The sequence below is a fragment of the Grampus griseus genome (genome assembly GCF_964374135.1).
Source record: "Grampus griseus genome assembly, chromosome: 1".
Classification (NCBI taxonomy): Eukaryota; Metazoa; Chordata; class Mammalia; order Artiodactyla; family Delphinidae; genus Grampus; species Grampus griseus.
The window spans coordinates 140,810,919-140,825,695 of NC_139017.1; the positions used below are offsets into that span (position 1 = coordinate 140,810,919).

General features: G+C 50.8%; 1 protein-coding gene across 5 annotated transcripts in view; it reads left to right on the plus strand.

Moving 5' to 3' along the window:
* The window catches only part of TTC39A (tetratricopeptide repeat domain 39A), a gene marked incomplete at its 5' end in the record, with an annotated part of 52,291 nt that overhangs the window by 8,347 nt on the left and 29,167 nt on the right, over window positions 1–14,777 (plus strand). For 2 of the 5 annotated variants that reach the window (XM_082658709.1, XM_082658710.1), the window contains 2 exons: window positions 4,658–4,723; window positions 11,757–11,861. In XM_082658709.1, the coding sequence (XP_082514835.1) occupies window positions 4,686–4,723; window positions 11,757–11,861 (143 nt within the window). Of the gene's footprint in view, window positions 1–4,632; window positions 4,724–11,399; window positions 11,444–11,756; window positions 11,862–14,777 lie in introns of those variants that run through there. The other 3 variants (XM_082658713.1, XM_082658712.1, XM_082658711.1) reach the window with 3 other exon arrangements.

Genomic DNA, 14,777 nt, shown 5'->3' on the forward strand with positions numbered 1-14,777 from the left:
GAGGGCATGTAGTAGGTGTCCAATGGATGCTGCTCTGTCCTTCTGGACCTGGCCAGGTCTGGGTGCACATCATAGGGGAAATGCCTCTTCTCTGGACAGCCTTGCATAGTTCCAAAGCTCTTTTGGGTTCATTTGCTTATTTAATGCTCACGACAGTCTTGTTATCCCTGCTTTATGGGTGAGGAAACTAAAGCTCAAAGAATAATGATAAGGTCCCATTCCAAGAGCTTTATGTATTTTATCTCGTTTAATCCTTACAGCAACCCAGTGAGGTTGGTGCGATCAACATCCCCATTTCAGAGCTGCAGTGCAGGGTGTCAGAGGTGGGGTATAAGCCCTGGCTTGCAAACCTGCTCTCTGAACCGTTCCCTGCCCTGCCTCGAGCTAGTAGGATGACTGACTTGCTTGGGGCTGCGGAGCAAGGACATGGTGGGGCAGGAGTCCAGCCAGATCTTCCTGGTCCTGCAGCCCAAGTTCTAACCTCTGACGGGATGCCACTCGATGCCAGAAACCCTTCGTTAGCATTCTGTATCTTCTTTTCACTCAGAATTGTTCTTGGTCCTTTGTGCCTGACTGGAGGCTCCTTTCTTAGACCCACCCTTGGCAGCTCCTGGAGACCAGACTTTCATAAAAGAGCTCAGATCCCAGAACTGAGAACATCAGAGCAGGGAGGGTCCTTGACTTCCTGGTGCAATCTTCTCTCCCTTTTATATTTGGTAGGGAGAGAGAAACTAAGGGCCAGAGTGAGGCAGTAACTTGTCTGAGGTTCACAGCTAGTAGGGGCCAGAGTCCTTGAGGAGGAAGGGGGCCGGCCCAAGGAGCAGGCCTCGTGCTCCCTAAGGGCCTCTCTCCAGGGAATATTGAAGAACTGTGACTGGTTCAGCCCTCTTCCAGGGCCCTTTGTGGATGGGCCTGTTTACTTGTGAATTATTAACGAGCCCAAGCCTGTAGCCTGCTGGGTGGGGCTCACTCACTTTAAGAAAACCTGCTTTACAGCCACTGGGAGGGCTCTAGGGTCTGAGGTGGATAGTTCTGGGCTTTAGAGACAGTGGGGGTGGGGCTGGGGGGTGGAGGCTTTCTCCAGGGAGAGGTCTGGAGAAAGGCACTGAGAATAGGGAAGGGGACAAGGGATCACCCAAGTAATGCTCAGTAAGCATTACTACCAGCACCCCTGAGAGGTTGGCACTATTATCCCAGGTTTACAGATGGAAGACTGAGATTCAGAGAGAACTGACTTCACAGCTTAAGCTCCTTCTACGATGGCATCACTTTTCACATGCTCACACCCCTATTTCTGTGACACACACACACACATTTCCACACATTTTCTCTACAGGATAGAATTGAGACCTGGTTTAAGATATGGCTAGACCTGAGTCCAAGTCACACTTGGTCCAAGCCTCAGTCTTCTCATCTGTAGGATGGGAGATAAAGCTACTATGGAGCTTTCTGGAGCATTCTGAGGAGGTTTCACTAAACAGATACTTATTGAAGACCTTCTTCTTTTTTTTTTAATTTTTTTAAATTTGGCCACGCTATGCAGCTTTCGGGATCTTAGTTCCCTGACCAGAGATCAAACCCGGGCCCCGACAGTGAAAGCACCAAGTCTTAACCACTGGACCACCAGGGAATTTCCTGAAGGCCTTTTTAAGCTGAGAGATGGTATTAGTGAAAACAGTCTATATTGAGACGTCTCAGGGCCACTGAGAAGTGCAGTGAGCCCGGTGGTTTGTTCTTACAGGCTGGGGAGAAGATGAGAGAGGAAAACAGGCCTCGCATCTCCCAGGCACCAAGCACCAGAAAAAAAGGTCCCCTGGCAGGGGAGGAGGGAATCCAGGACTCAGGATGCTCTCCTGGTCCCCTGGGAATGAGCAGGTGACCTGAGCAGGGTCACTGGGGTTGGGAGGCAGAAATAATGGTGACTCACAGGCTCCCCAGGGTTGGGGCTAGGAAGGAGCTCTTGGGAGCCAGGAACTACCCAGGTGGAACCCTCAGGAGGGGTGGGCCACTCTGATGCTCTGACTCACCAGGCGAGTGGCCCCAGCATCACTGCCACCGTTGTGGCATGGGCAGAGTTCCAGCTCTGAAGGCAAAGCGGAGCCTCAGTTTTCCTCTGTAGAAGGGGGAGAATAATAGCATCTACCTTGGCACTGTCACCACCATCGTCAGGGCACTTATGTAACACCATAAGCGCATGCTAGGCACCATTCTGGGCGTTTTACACATAATGCTGAATCCTCACAATGACCCTTTGAAGCAGGCAGTACTTCCATCTTACTGATGAGGAAACTGAGGCTCAGAGAGGTGGTTAAAAGTGTGCATTAAACGAGATAATCCACGTTACATACTTAACACGTGTGGCACATAATAAGCCTTCGATGAATATCAGTCATTATTATAATCATTACCTCAGAGGAAAATGGTAAAGTGCTAGGCTCAGTGTTAAAGTTTTTGGTGATTAGTTAGGCACTTATACAGAGATGTCAGACCAGGCCCTACCCTCCAGAAGGTCCCAGTCTGATGGCAGAGACAGTCACATACAAACCTCACTCCACCCCCACCATACACAGATGGTGTTCACCCAGGGTGATAGGGGAGGTCAAAGTGGGTTAGAGCAGTGTGTGCCCAGGAAGCCCCTGACCCATCTAGGGAGGAAGGGCTTCCTGGAAGAGGAGGCATCTGAACTGAAACCTGCAGGGTGAGTAGGAGCTTTCGCACAGGCCAGGATTTTAATAAATGTTGGTCAAATACAGTAAAGATTTACTTTGAAGCTAATGTAGCATAAACCTTCAGAACTCCTTACTCACCTGGCCCCTCCCAAGGCTCTGGGAGGACCCTGGCAATTTTATTTTGGTAAATTTGTATTTTTTTTTTAAAAAAGAAGCCTTTCAATTGTACGATTTTGGATCATCCCTTGGTTAAATGAATGAATAATATGTGACAAGGAAGAAGGTGTGTTCCAGGCAGAGGGAACAGTATGTGCAAATGCCTAGAGACCTGAAAGTGCCTGGCATGTGATAAGACCCCCCAGCCCCCCACCGCCAGCCTCCTCACCCAGGCTCCTCTTTACACACAGTGCTGGTCTTCTCACCAGCTTCACAAACTCCAGCTGTCCTCAGTGTACCTTTGCCCACTTCCATGCTTTTTCATCCATGTACCCATCTGGTACATCCTTTCTACAACTTCATTGTGTATAAATAATACAAACTTCAAGGTTCAACTCTGTCCACCTTCTCCAGGAAGCCCCCAGCCTATATAGCACTCTCCCTTATCTGGACTTCTGTAGATGACAGTGGATGTTATCATAGCCCACTCCTTGTAGGTAATTATCTTTGCCATGCTTATGTCAGAATCCCAGAGGTGGGATAACCCTTGCTAGTGAGCACCTGGCTCTGCTCACATATGGACAGCATAAGAACTCACTACCTTTCTAGACAACCTGTTTAGATTTAAACAGTAATCCCCTAAACCTCTCCCCTCTGCCACCAGGCCCAATCTGCCTGGCTCTCCCAGGACCTAGTCCAAGCCTTCTTTCTATCATGGCTGCTTCTACAGACTCCTCCTGTTTCCTTTTCTAACATCCTGGAGCTCAGGGCAGATCCAGGGGTGCTGGAGTCCCTCCTCCTTCTGTCCCCTGCCTTTGTGAAGGGACAGCTCTAATGGCAGCCACGTGCTCTGATGAGTCATGATTAAGAGTGCTCTGATGAGTCATGATTAAGAGCATCTGGGGCCTGGACATGGTAGCTGGTTAACTCTTCATGGGCCAGTGGCTCTTCTGCCAGGAGACCAGGTCGGCTTCAACCCTGGTCCTAGACATATACCTTAGGGCTGGGCACACAGTAGGCATCTGAGGAGTGTTATGGGTGACCCCACATAGGCCCTGGGGATTCAGGGGAGAGGGGACCCAGAAGGCAAGGGTGTGCACTTTGGAGTCAGGAGGGTTGAGTTCCAATCACGACTTGCCGTTTTTTAGGTGAGTGGCCTTGGGCAAGTCACGTGAACTCTGTACCTTAGTTTCCCCATCTGTAAAATGGCAGCTATGGGGACTATTTGAGGAGGCGAGTGTGAACTGCTGGCTAGCAGCGAGTGCTAAACCGCGTTATTTTCTGCCTTCTGGTCTCCTGCAAACACAGTCAAGCTGTGGACAAGTGGGTGGGATTAAAATCCAAGCCTGACTCTGGAGGCCATGTCTTTCTTTGCATGAATGCCCCGACCGATACAGTAGGATGATGAAGGGCTTGGGTCGGGGGCGGTGAGAGTGGCAGGAAGGTGGACCTCAGGCCTAGGAGAACTTCCCGGGACCACACTGGTGGGGCTCCTTAGGAAGGAGCGAGCCCCCGCTCTCGGGGGCATGGGCTGGGCAGACCTTGGGCGCCCAGGGGTCTTACCCGTCAAAGCGGAGGTGGGGCGGGGGCGCCGTCCGCTGGCGGGCAGGCCCCAAGCAGCCCCCGCCCGCTGCTGGGCCCGCGTCTGCGGTCGGCCTCGGGCGGGCGGCGGCCTGGCCCCACTGCGCAGGTGGGCAGACCGAGGCCCGGCCCTGCCCCGCCGCCTTCCCCGCCCCCGGCGCTCCCCTCCCCGGCCGGCGCGTCCGCGGCTCGGCGGCACAGCGCCCGCTCGGGGTTCCGGCGGCAGCACCTGGGCCGCGGCTGGCGTCCGCGGGGGCACGCTGTCCGCCCCCCTCGGCGATGACCACGGCCGGCTCCCCGGGCGCCGTGCCGGCAGGGTAAGTGCGCTGCGGAGCGGCCCCGGAGGGCGCGGGCGGGGCGGGGCGGGGGGCGGCGCCGGGCCTGGCCTCCCGCGAGGCCCGCACTGCGGCTTCCAGCCTCTGCGGGGCGGCACTGCGACCCCCGCCCCTCCCGGCCTCCGGGTGCTGCCGCCGCCACCTTCGGAGAGCGGGGAGGGGGCTGCGCGGGGACGGTGGAGGCCCTGGGCACCCTGGGTCGGTCGGTCACTCCCCGCTGGGTCCCAACTTTGTTAGGAAGCTGTGGCCACAGCCGGGTCAGAGCCTCCTTCCTCCGCTCGTGGCGTTTACATCTCCACACCTGTGGGTGGGCTCTTATTGTCACTTCCGTTACAGGTGAGGAAACTGAGCAGTAGCTCTTAAATGACTTGTCTTAGGTCTCCCAGGAGGTGAGAAGTGGGCCTGGGATTTGAACCCAGCGATGCCAGACAGTTCTTCATGTTCGGGGATATTCGGAGGAGTTAAAAGACTAAGATAGGAACTGGCCCGGCCCACCGGGCACAACCGGAACAGGGGTAGTAAAGGTGGGTGTTGTCACTTTCAACGTGGCACTTCTGCTCATCCTCACCCCACCCCGTTGAGGAACCCTGTAGGACCCCTACACCGCCCCTGTAGCAGTGACAGCTGCCAGCTGCTGGGAGACCTGGAGCAACTCTGCCATTCCTGGACCCCCGTGGATAGGGGCTGGGAGCCCTGCTGCTGGGAGCGGGCACTGCTAGGAGGTTGCTGGGTGGAGATCCTGCGCAGGTGAGCTGGGAGGGCTGCCGTTCTGCCTGGAGCCTCACCACCAGGGACAATATTTGCCTAGGGCCTCAGGGCTAACACATGAACAGGGAGGTGACTCGGCTGGTGCCAGCTGTCAGCTGGAGGCCTCCACAGGGCCTGTGTGTGTCCCAGGCTGAGGGCTTGGAAGTTGGGTGGCCGGTGGACACCCTGGCCTGGGGGAGGGTTGCCTGGTGAGTCAGGCAGTGTTTTGTATGACATCGACCAAGTCCTTTATCCTCCCTAGACTTCTGGTCCTTCCTTTGGAAAATACAGGGAGGCTGGGCTGGCTGCTCCCTTCCTTCTCTGGGCTGGTCTTTGTAAATCTGGAAGCTGGTTAAATCCCTTCTGCCCAGTCCTGAGCACCACCCCATTGGGCCCAGAAAAATGGTTTCCAGGAGAGAAGGCAGGCATGGAGCAGGGCACCTATTAAAGAATCCTGAACTCCCAGACTAGACCCCTCATTCATCCTTCTTCCTTGCACACTCACATCCCTGACTGAGTCCTCTCTACAACCCAGGGCTCCTCTGGCCCCTCCTTGGGCCTCCAGGGCAATGAGCCTGCCCTTCTAGCACTGGCAGGTCATCCTCACACTAAACCATACCTACCCACCTGCGTGCCCTCCAGGTCCATCTGTCCCTGGCCCTGTTCAGTGCCATTCTGGTGGGGTCTGAGCAGAGCAGGAGCAAAGCAGTTCCACCTTCACCATAGACACTCATTCAGTCAGTCAACAAACACTCCCAGGCCTGCTCTGGGCCCAGCCCCATGTGTGAGGCTCAGTGGTGAAAAGACCAACATTTAAATCTTCTCCACTTTAAAAATTATGAAATATTTTCAGCCTTCAGAAGAATATCACAAATAATAAAATGAACTCCATGCCCTTGCCAGCAAGCTTTTTCAGATGTTAACATTGTGCCCTGTTTATTTCATACTCTTTGTAAGACATAAAGCATCCCTGTGGACCAACCCACCCTTCCCTCTACAGAGATAGTCACCATCCTGAATTTTGGTTTTATCATTTCTCTGTCTGTTTTTATTCTTTTGCTGAGTATGTATAAGCCTAAAAAATACGCAGCTCTTTAAATTTTTTCTGTAAATGGAGTCATATAGCACCAATCATTCTGCAGCTTGCCTTTTCTCACTCAGCTTCAGGTTACTGAGATTTAGCTCTCTTGATCCTTGAAGCCCTGGTCCCCACTTGCCTTGAAGTATGATATGCCACCTGATGTAGAGACCATCATTTATTTATTTATCCAGCCTTCTTGATGAACACTGAGGTGGTTTCCAGTGTCTTGTTATTCAAACATTGAATATTCTTGAATGATTGTCCTTTGCACATATGTGAGCGTTCTTCCATGTTGCCAGGTAGGAGTGGAATTGCTGGGATTTTACAGGATATGTGCGCCCAATCTTTTAAAGTTACTTAGTTTCATCATAAAAGTGGTGCCGCTCGGTAAAAGAAATGATGGAAATACATAATCTTAGGGAAAAAAATTTGCTAATGTTTCCCGAATACTTCCTATTGTGCTTTCCACTGTCTCAGTCATTCTTCCCAGCAACCCTGGGAGGTAGGTCATTCCCATTTCATTGATGAGGAAACTGAGGCTCATAGAGGTTAAAGAACCTTCCCACGTTTCTCCAACAAGTGATTGCTGAGCTGCAGCTTGAGTCCAGGGTTGTCTGCTTTCAAAACTCCGCGCTACCTAGGCCACACCACATCACTCCCTGCCACGTGGTACTCGCGTTATGCACAGCTAAGCGGGACTCTGGGAGCAGAGTCACAATCGTATTTGCAATTTAGAAAGGACACTGTGGATGTGACAGATCCCCATGGACAGGTTGCCTTACCCCCTGAGCCAGAAGTTCCCCCTGAATGCTGGAAGGAAGTAAAAGCCAGCTCTGATTCCAGTCAGCTCTCTGAGTGACTGCCTCGCCCTGCCTCCACTGCCCCACCCATCTCACCCTGACTGGGATCCGGGTAAGAGGGCTTCCTGTCTCCAGTGGAGAAGAGGGTCCCCCAGCTCTGCCCATCAGACACTGAGGTAGTGGTTTACAGGCAGACCACCGTGGAGAGGTGGGAGGAAAGGTGAGTGGGGTGGCCCTCTTCTCACTTTGGCTTCAAGCCTCCTCCCCCACTACACTAAAGTTCCTGGTGTTAATCGTCACCAGCCATGCTCCACGCTCCACCCTGCTCAGCATCCTCCCCATACCAGAGTTTCCACCCGGCACAGCAAAGAGGCCACCATCACCACTTGGGAGCCCAGGAATATTTTGGCCTGGGCCCCGGCAGGGTGGCTTGGAGCAGAAAGGCCTTAAAGACGTGGGGACAGCCTGCAGAGAAGTGGGGACCTCAGTCACAGCCAGGGGAGGGTAATGGTTTGGCAGATTGCTTTTGCAGAAAGTATTTGTCTTCTCCCAGGTTCCTGGGAGGAGGACATCAGGTTCCTGTCTTCACTGTCTTCACTTATCTATCAAATGCAGATAAGAACATCTGGCTCTTGGGGCTGGTGGGAGGACTGAGTGAAATAATGCAATCATCAATTTAGATAACTTGAAGTGATATTCTGGTAGTGGTGATAGGTGTTTGTTCATGCTATTATTAGGTCAAATGGGGCCAATGTCCCCAGCCTGCCTGAGCTCCCCAGCCAGCTGGGATGCCCCCATCCCACCCGTACACTTACAGGCCTTCCAGAGCCTCTGTCTTCTCCACCTGCCCCATGATGGCCTGTGCCCCCTCCTCACTATGGTATCATGCCTCCAGCCCTTTGCTCACACTCTTTTCCTCTTCTGGGACTTCCTTCTCCATCTTGTCCTCAATTCAGGGCCATCTTATCCAGAAAGCTTCCTTGACGGCACCCCCCTCACTTCCGGGCCTCCCCAGCTCCCAGTGACCCCCATGATCACGGCCCTGATGGCTCTGGCCGTCACTGTAGCCCTCAAGGGTAGGCCCAAGTCTGGGTCCAGTTTCTTTCCCCAGAGTCCAGCCCCAGGCCTGGCCCAGAGCCAGAGATGGGTGGATGTTTGTGGCAGGGAAGAAATCAGCTCCAGGGCTGCCCCAAAGCAGCTGCCCGTCTGGAGAGGTCACCGCAGACCCACCTCATGACAGTTAAGGGGAAGTGGTGCTGGGGCTGCCAGGGGAGGGACTATGCGTCTCTGTGCTGTCTGTGCATCTTTCTCTCCAGGTAGACCAAGGAGGCAGAACCTCTTGACGGGGTTGGAGGTGGGGGTGGGAGCGGGGTGTGCGCAGAAGTGGGAGGTAGGCTCTCGACTCTGGAATTGTTTAGAGATGGGCAGAAGCCAGGACAATGGACTTGACTTCCTGGGGCTGAGCTGGTGGGCACTGGCTCAGGCAGAAACGGGTTAGAACCCACGCTTAGGCGTGTGACCTTGGCCAAGTCACCTCTCTTCTGTGCCTCAGTCTCCTCATCTGCAGTGGAGGTAATAACCCCACTCCACAAGGCTTTGTGAGGGCTCACGGAGAGCACCCCAGTTAAATGCCTGGGGCAGTAAGTACTCACTGCCTTTTCATTGATTCATGCAACAGAGACAGTGGAATGAACACCACTCACTAGGCTAAGCCCTGGGTGCCAAGGAAGACTGTCCCTGCCTCATGAAGAGGAGGGCAGAGGCTGCTTCCAGTGGGGCCTTTTGGGCCCTGGAAAGGAACTTGATCTTTATCCTAAGAGTAGGACAGGGAAGGATTTCAAATCCAGAAGTGACATGGTCAGATTTCGGTTTTAAAAAGATAATTTTGGCTATTATGAGAGGGACAGAGTAAAGGGAATAATGCTTCCTACATTATCCCTTAAAAAAACTACCTAGAGGCTGGATGAGTTACAACATACATCCTTTAAAATACATTCCTGAGTGCCCACAGAAGTAACAGATCCTCTCAGGCCAAGAGTTAAGAGAGAGCGGAAATCAGGCTGGTAAATTAGATGAGGCCACAGCAGCCTGAGGGATTTACAAATTCCAGAAACCTAGAATCTTGAGTTTTAATGACACTTAAGGAATGGGAAATAAGGACTCGGGGCTACCCAACGACAGTGTGAAGAGTTGGAACTTAGCCTCCCTGCCACCTCACGTGAATCTGCCACCTTCAAAGGGCGTCCTCAGCCAATAGGAGCATTGACTAGAAAAAACACCCACCCACCACGAAGGGAGGCGGCAGTTCTTGTGGGGACAAAGAGGCTCCCTAGACAATTATACATGTTGGTCTGCCCTCACACAAATTTCAGGTTTGAATATACACTACCTCTGTGGTCCTGGGTATGCTAAACTAAAAAAAGTAACATAAATGGTCTTGGGGGGTGGTAGCACCCCAGGGAAGCTGGCTGAAGTAAATGAAAATCCTCTCTGGAGGAATGGATTCTCATTTCAAGATCCCTTTGGGATCAGTCAAATAGGAGCTCATGGTAAAATTACAAAACACACAAAGAAACAAGTCGCTGTGAGCAATAGATACCAGAAGCAAGAAATAGCAGAATTAAGAGTCTAAGATCCTAGAGTGTTAAGATATTGATTATAACTGATTGTGTTTAAAATGTATAAAGAAATCAAAGATAGACTTGCAACAATACGCAGGGAACAAAATACTGCCCAAAATGACCAAGCAGATTTGAAAAAGAACCAAGTGGAATTTCTGAGATGAAAAATAAAATCACTGAAATTAAAAACTCAGTAGAGGATAAGTAGCAGATGAGACCCACTTAAAGAGAATTAGCGAAATGAAAGATCTAGAGAAATTACTTAGAATCTAACAGAGAGAGTGAACGAGATGGCAAAGAAGAGAGAGAAGAGGCATGAAAAACAATAAAATGGGATAACAGAGAGAGAGAAGAGTTAGGAATGGACAGGAGTAGAGGAGGGGTCTTCCATCAGACGTGGGTACAGATGGTAGTGGCCTGGACTGGGGGGCACTGAGTGTAGAAGGAAGTGGATTAAGAGATGTTCAGGAGGTAGAACTGATAGGGCTTATTGATGGAGTAGATGACGGAGGCCAGGGGGAGGATGTGTCAAGGATGACTATTTCTGACTTGAGAAACTTGGTCGAGGGGTACTATTTATTGAGACGGCAAATCTGGAGAACAGATTTGGGAGAACAAACAAGAGTTCAGTTCTGACCAAAGCATGTTTCATTTTGCCTGGGAAGTTCTGCTGATGCATCACAGAGGAGGAGATATTAGAGCTGGGCCTTAAGATAGGTGTAGAAGTTTACCTGGTGGAGAAAGAACTTTATTAACTTTGGGGGAAAAGGATCTCCTTTCAGTACGATCATCGAGACACTTTTTAGAGCTTTCTCTACTTAAAAGCGACCCCTTGAGAAGAGACATTCATAAGACCATCAGACAGGACTTTTGGGATCATCTCTCATCTTTCAGATGGGAAGCTGAGGCTCAGAAAGATCATGGATTTGCCCTCCTAGCCCAAGACTCTCCATCCATCCATCCATTCATTCATTCACTGACTTAACCTATATTTATCAAAAGCCCATTTTGTACCAGATACTAGGTGCCGGTGATACAGCAGTGAACAAAACAAAGATTCCTGCCCTCAGGAAGCTTATATTTTAGTGGAGGGAGACAGACAATAAACACAAAAATAAGTAAAAAAATATATATGTCAGAGGGTGGTAAGAGCTATCAAGAAGTGTAAGGACTGGAAGGAGGTCAGGTGTACTGGAGGTGCCATTGGGAAGGTGGCCCTTGAACATAAAAGGCCCTGACAGCTCTTACAGGGTGGCTGCCCACTATGGCCCATTGTGACAGCGCCTGTGGGGTTCTAGAATGCAGGCCTGAGGAGGCCAGGAGAAGGCCTAGAGAAGGGGCAGGAAGAAAAGAGCTGAAGTGGGATTTAGTGGGTAGGCTGTGCCCCCCAGTGGGGGCAGAAAAGTCCAATGGGTCGGAAGGGCCACAAAGACTCCTTTTACCCTTGTGAGAGGTAAGATAAATTTATTCCTGAGGTTTCCTTGCACCAACCCACCACATCCCATCCTCAGCCCCTCCCCACGATCTCAGATGACACCACCCCCCTCTGCTCCCCCTCCCACCTTTAGGAACACTTAGAGGTAAGTCCACATTGTCCTGTGTCTTAGTACAGAGTGGGCAGCCTGGAGGAGCTCATGACAGGCATCCAAGGACCACCAGGGAGTTCGAGTGGGCCTTGGGCAGCTCTGTTCCAGCCAGGACAGTCGAGCCTCTCAACTGAGGCTCTGTTGAGAGCTCCCAGGTCATGCCTGTGTCTCTCCCATCAGGACTCCTGTGAGCAGCCTCCATGAGTCCCTGGACCAGTGCATGACCGCCCTGGACCTCTTCCTCACCAACCAGTTCTCAGAAGCACTCAGCTACCTCAAGCCCAGGTGAGGCTTAAGCCCAGGTTGGGGATGGAGGGTGTGTGTGTGTGTGTGTGTGTGTGTGTGTGTGTGTGTGTGTGTGTGTGTGTGTGTGTGTGTGTGTGTGTGTGTGTGTGTGTCTGCGCGCGCGCGCGCGCACGTGCACACACACATGTAAGTGTAGGGATGGGGATGCCAGATGGAGAACCAGAGGTTTTATGTGAGAGGAACCCTGTGTAACTCAATGCCTTCAGCCTTCTGGGTCACTGTGACCCCTGAGAATCCCATAAAAATGGCTCAGGGTCCCCATTCCACAGCCAGGAACAGCCAGGCCCTCCCCAAGGTCACTGTGACTTCCTTCCCCTCAGGTCTTGCAGCTTCTTCCACTTTGATTTCTTGTTCCCACTGAATCCAGCTCTAAAACAGTCCCTTTTTGTTATTTTCCTCCAAAGCACTGAAGACTTGAGTTGCTTTTACTCAAGGCTTTAGGGCAATGATGACAGTAGTTTAGCCATTTCTTCTAGTGTTGACTGCCTTATTTCTTTTTTTGGCTGCATTGCGCGCAGGCTTTCTCTAGTTGCGGTGTGCGAGCTTCTCATTGCGGTGGCTTCTCTTGTTGCGGAGCACAGGCTCTAGGCACGTGGGCTTCAGTAGTTGCAGCACGCGGGCTCAGTGGTTGTGGCACTCGGCCCCTAGAGTGTGCAGTCTTCAGTAGTTGCGGCGCGTGGGCTCTAGGGTGCGCAGGCTTCAGTAGTTGTGGCGTGTGGGCTCAGTAGTTGTGGCTTGGGGCTCTAGAGCGCAGGCTCAGTAGTTGTGGCACACGGGCTTAGTTACTCTGTGGTATGTGGGATCTTCCCCGACCAGGGATTGAACCCGGGTCCCCTGCATTGGCAGGCAGATTCTTAACCACTGCGCCACCAGGGAATTCCCTGCCTTATTTCTAAATAATATGCTTAGAGTGCTCTTTCTTTACTTACCACTTTTTTCAATTTTTTAAAAACTGAAATTAAGTTGAGATATAATTCACATACCATAAAATTCACTCTTGTTACTTTTTGCTTTTACACATCACCTGATGGTTGACAAGAATTTAGCTTTCTTATACCCCTGCCTCACCTCCCTTCCCTCCTCCTATCATTATATCACAATATCTGGCTAAATCAGTAATCAGTATTTTCATTATTATAACTATGTAATTATGCTCATTGCAGAGACAAGTCTTACATTATAAGATTACATTTTCTTTCTGGAGTTAATAATTGTCTTGTTTTTTTCATTTGCCTGATTCGCTATACGTTTATCCTGAACTCTTTGTAACTACTCCATCAAGTCATGAGGTTTTCCGTAAATACTCAGACATATCAGGTAAGCCCTCAGTCCCTCTTTTTCCTGGAAACCTCTCCCCTGGAGGACAGGCCTGTTTACTGGCCACCTTCCAGCCGGCTCCTGGAATCCCCTTTGCTTCTCCCCTGTTTGCTTGGCCTGGCTTTTTCTCTCTCATATCTGTATCCTCCCTCATTTTACTAGAGCATGTCCTCTAGAAATTTCCAAAGAGAGAGTTGCAGGAATATGATCTTTCCCCCTCAGAATTTTGAAGACGTTGTTTTCTGCCCTGTTTTCTGGCATGTACTGTAGCCGGGAGAATCCTGATTCTTCTTACATGGCATGGGGTCTTTTTTCCTTCTCCAGAGATGTTTAGGATCTTCTCTTTTATTCCTGCAAATCTGAAATTTCACAATGATGTGCCAGAATGTAGGTCTTTTTACTTGGCATTTTTTTTTCTTTGTTTGTTTTGGCTGTGTTGGGTCTTCGTTGCTGCACGCAGGCTTCCTCTAGTTGCAGCGAGCGGGGGCTACTCTTCATTACGGTGTGCGGGCTTCTCATTGCAGTGGCTTCTCTTGTTGCCGAGCACAGGCTCTAGGCGCGCGGGCTTCAGTAGTTGCAGCACACGGACTCAGTAGTTGTGGCTTGTGGGCCCTAGACCACAGGCTCAGTATTGTGGCACACGGGCTTAGTTACTCCGTGGCATGTGGGATCTTCCCAGACCAGGGCTCGAACCCATGTCCCCAGGTTAGCAGGCGGATTCCCAACCACTGCGTCAACGGGGAAGTCCTCTTCGTATTTTTTTATTCGGAAACTGAGTTCTAGGAAATTCTCTCGTATGATCCTTCCACGTTCTGTTTCCCTTTCCTGGGCTTTGTTTAAGGCAGGTATTGGACTTCCTGGATCAGTCCTCTTCTAAGATATTTATCCGCACACCACCCCCCTCGCATTTCTTTATCTTTTTTCCTTGATTTATGGGAGAGTTCCTCAACCTTATCATTAAATCCACTGACTTTTCTTTCTTGTGTGTAATCATATGATTAATTCCCTAGTACTCTTCAGTGTTCTCTGAATGTTCTTTTTTTCCTAAAACATCTTATTCTTTGTTTATGAGTGCACTGTGTTCTTTATATGTATATTTAAAAATATGAGTGTCCTGAGGATAGGACCTGGCATGTAGCAAGCCCTCTAATAAGTATTTATTGTTGTTATTACTATTAGCACAGAATATTATCTCTTTTAAAAGTATTTTATTCTTTCCCTGCATAATCTTGGCTTTCTCCAGGTTTCCTTTTTCTGTGTAATGGGGGGAGTACTCGCCTCATGGTAGGGCGGGGGGGCGCTACCCTGAAATGCCCGATGGTCCCTGGCTGGCTGTCTGGTCGTATTTAAGAGCACATTCACTCAAAGGCCAACTGGAAGGTCTGGGCCAAGAAGCCTTGTAATTGGTGGGATCAGCTTTTGGATGATCTGGCAGAGAGCGGGCCCCAGATGTTAGCTTTTTCAGAGAAGAATCCTCCATTCCTCAGTCTGGACAGAGAGCCCCTGGCTGCCTGAGTTCCGGGACTGGGATAGGGGTGAGGGGCCAGGGGTCTAATCATGTCTGCTGCCTGCTTGCCC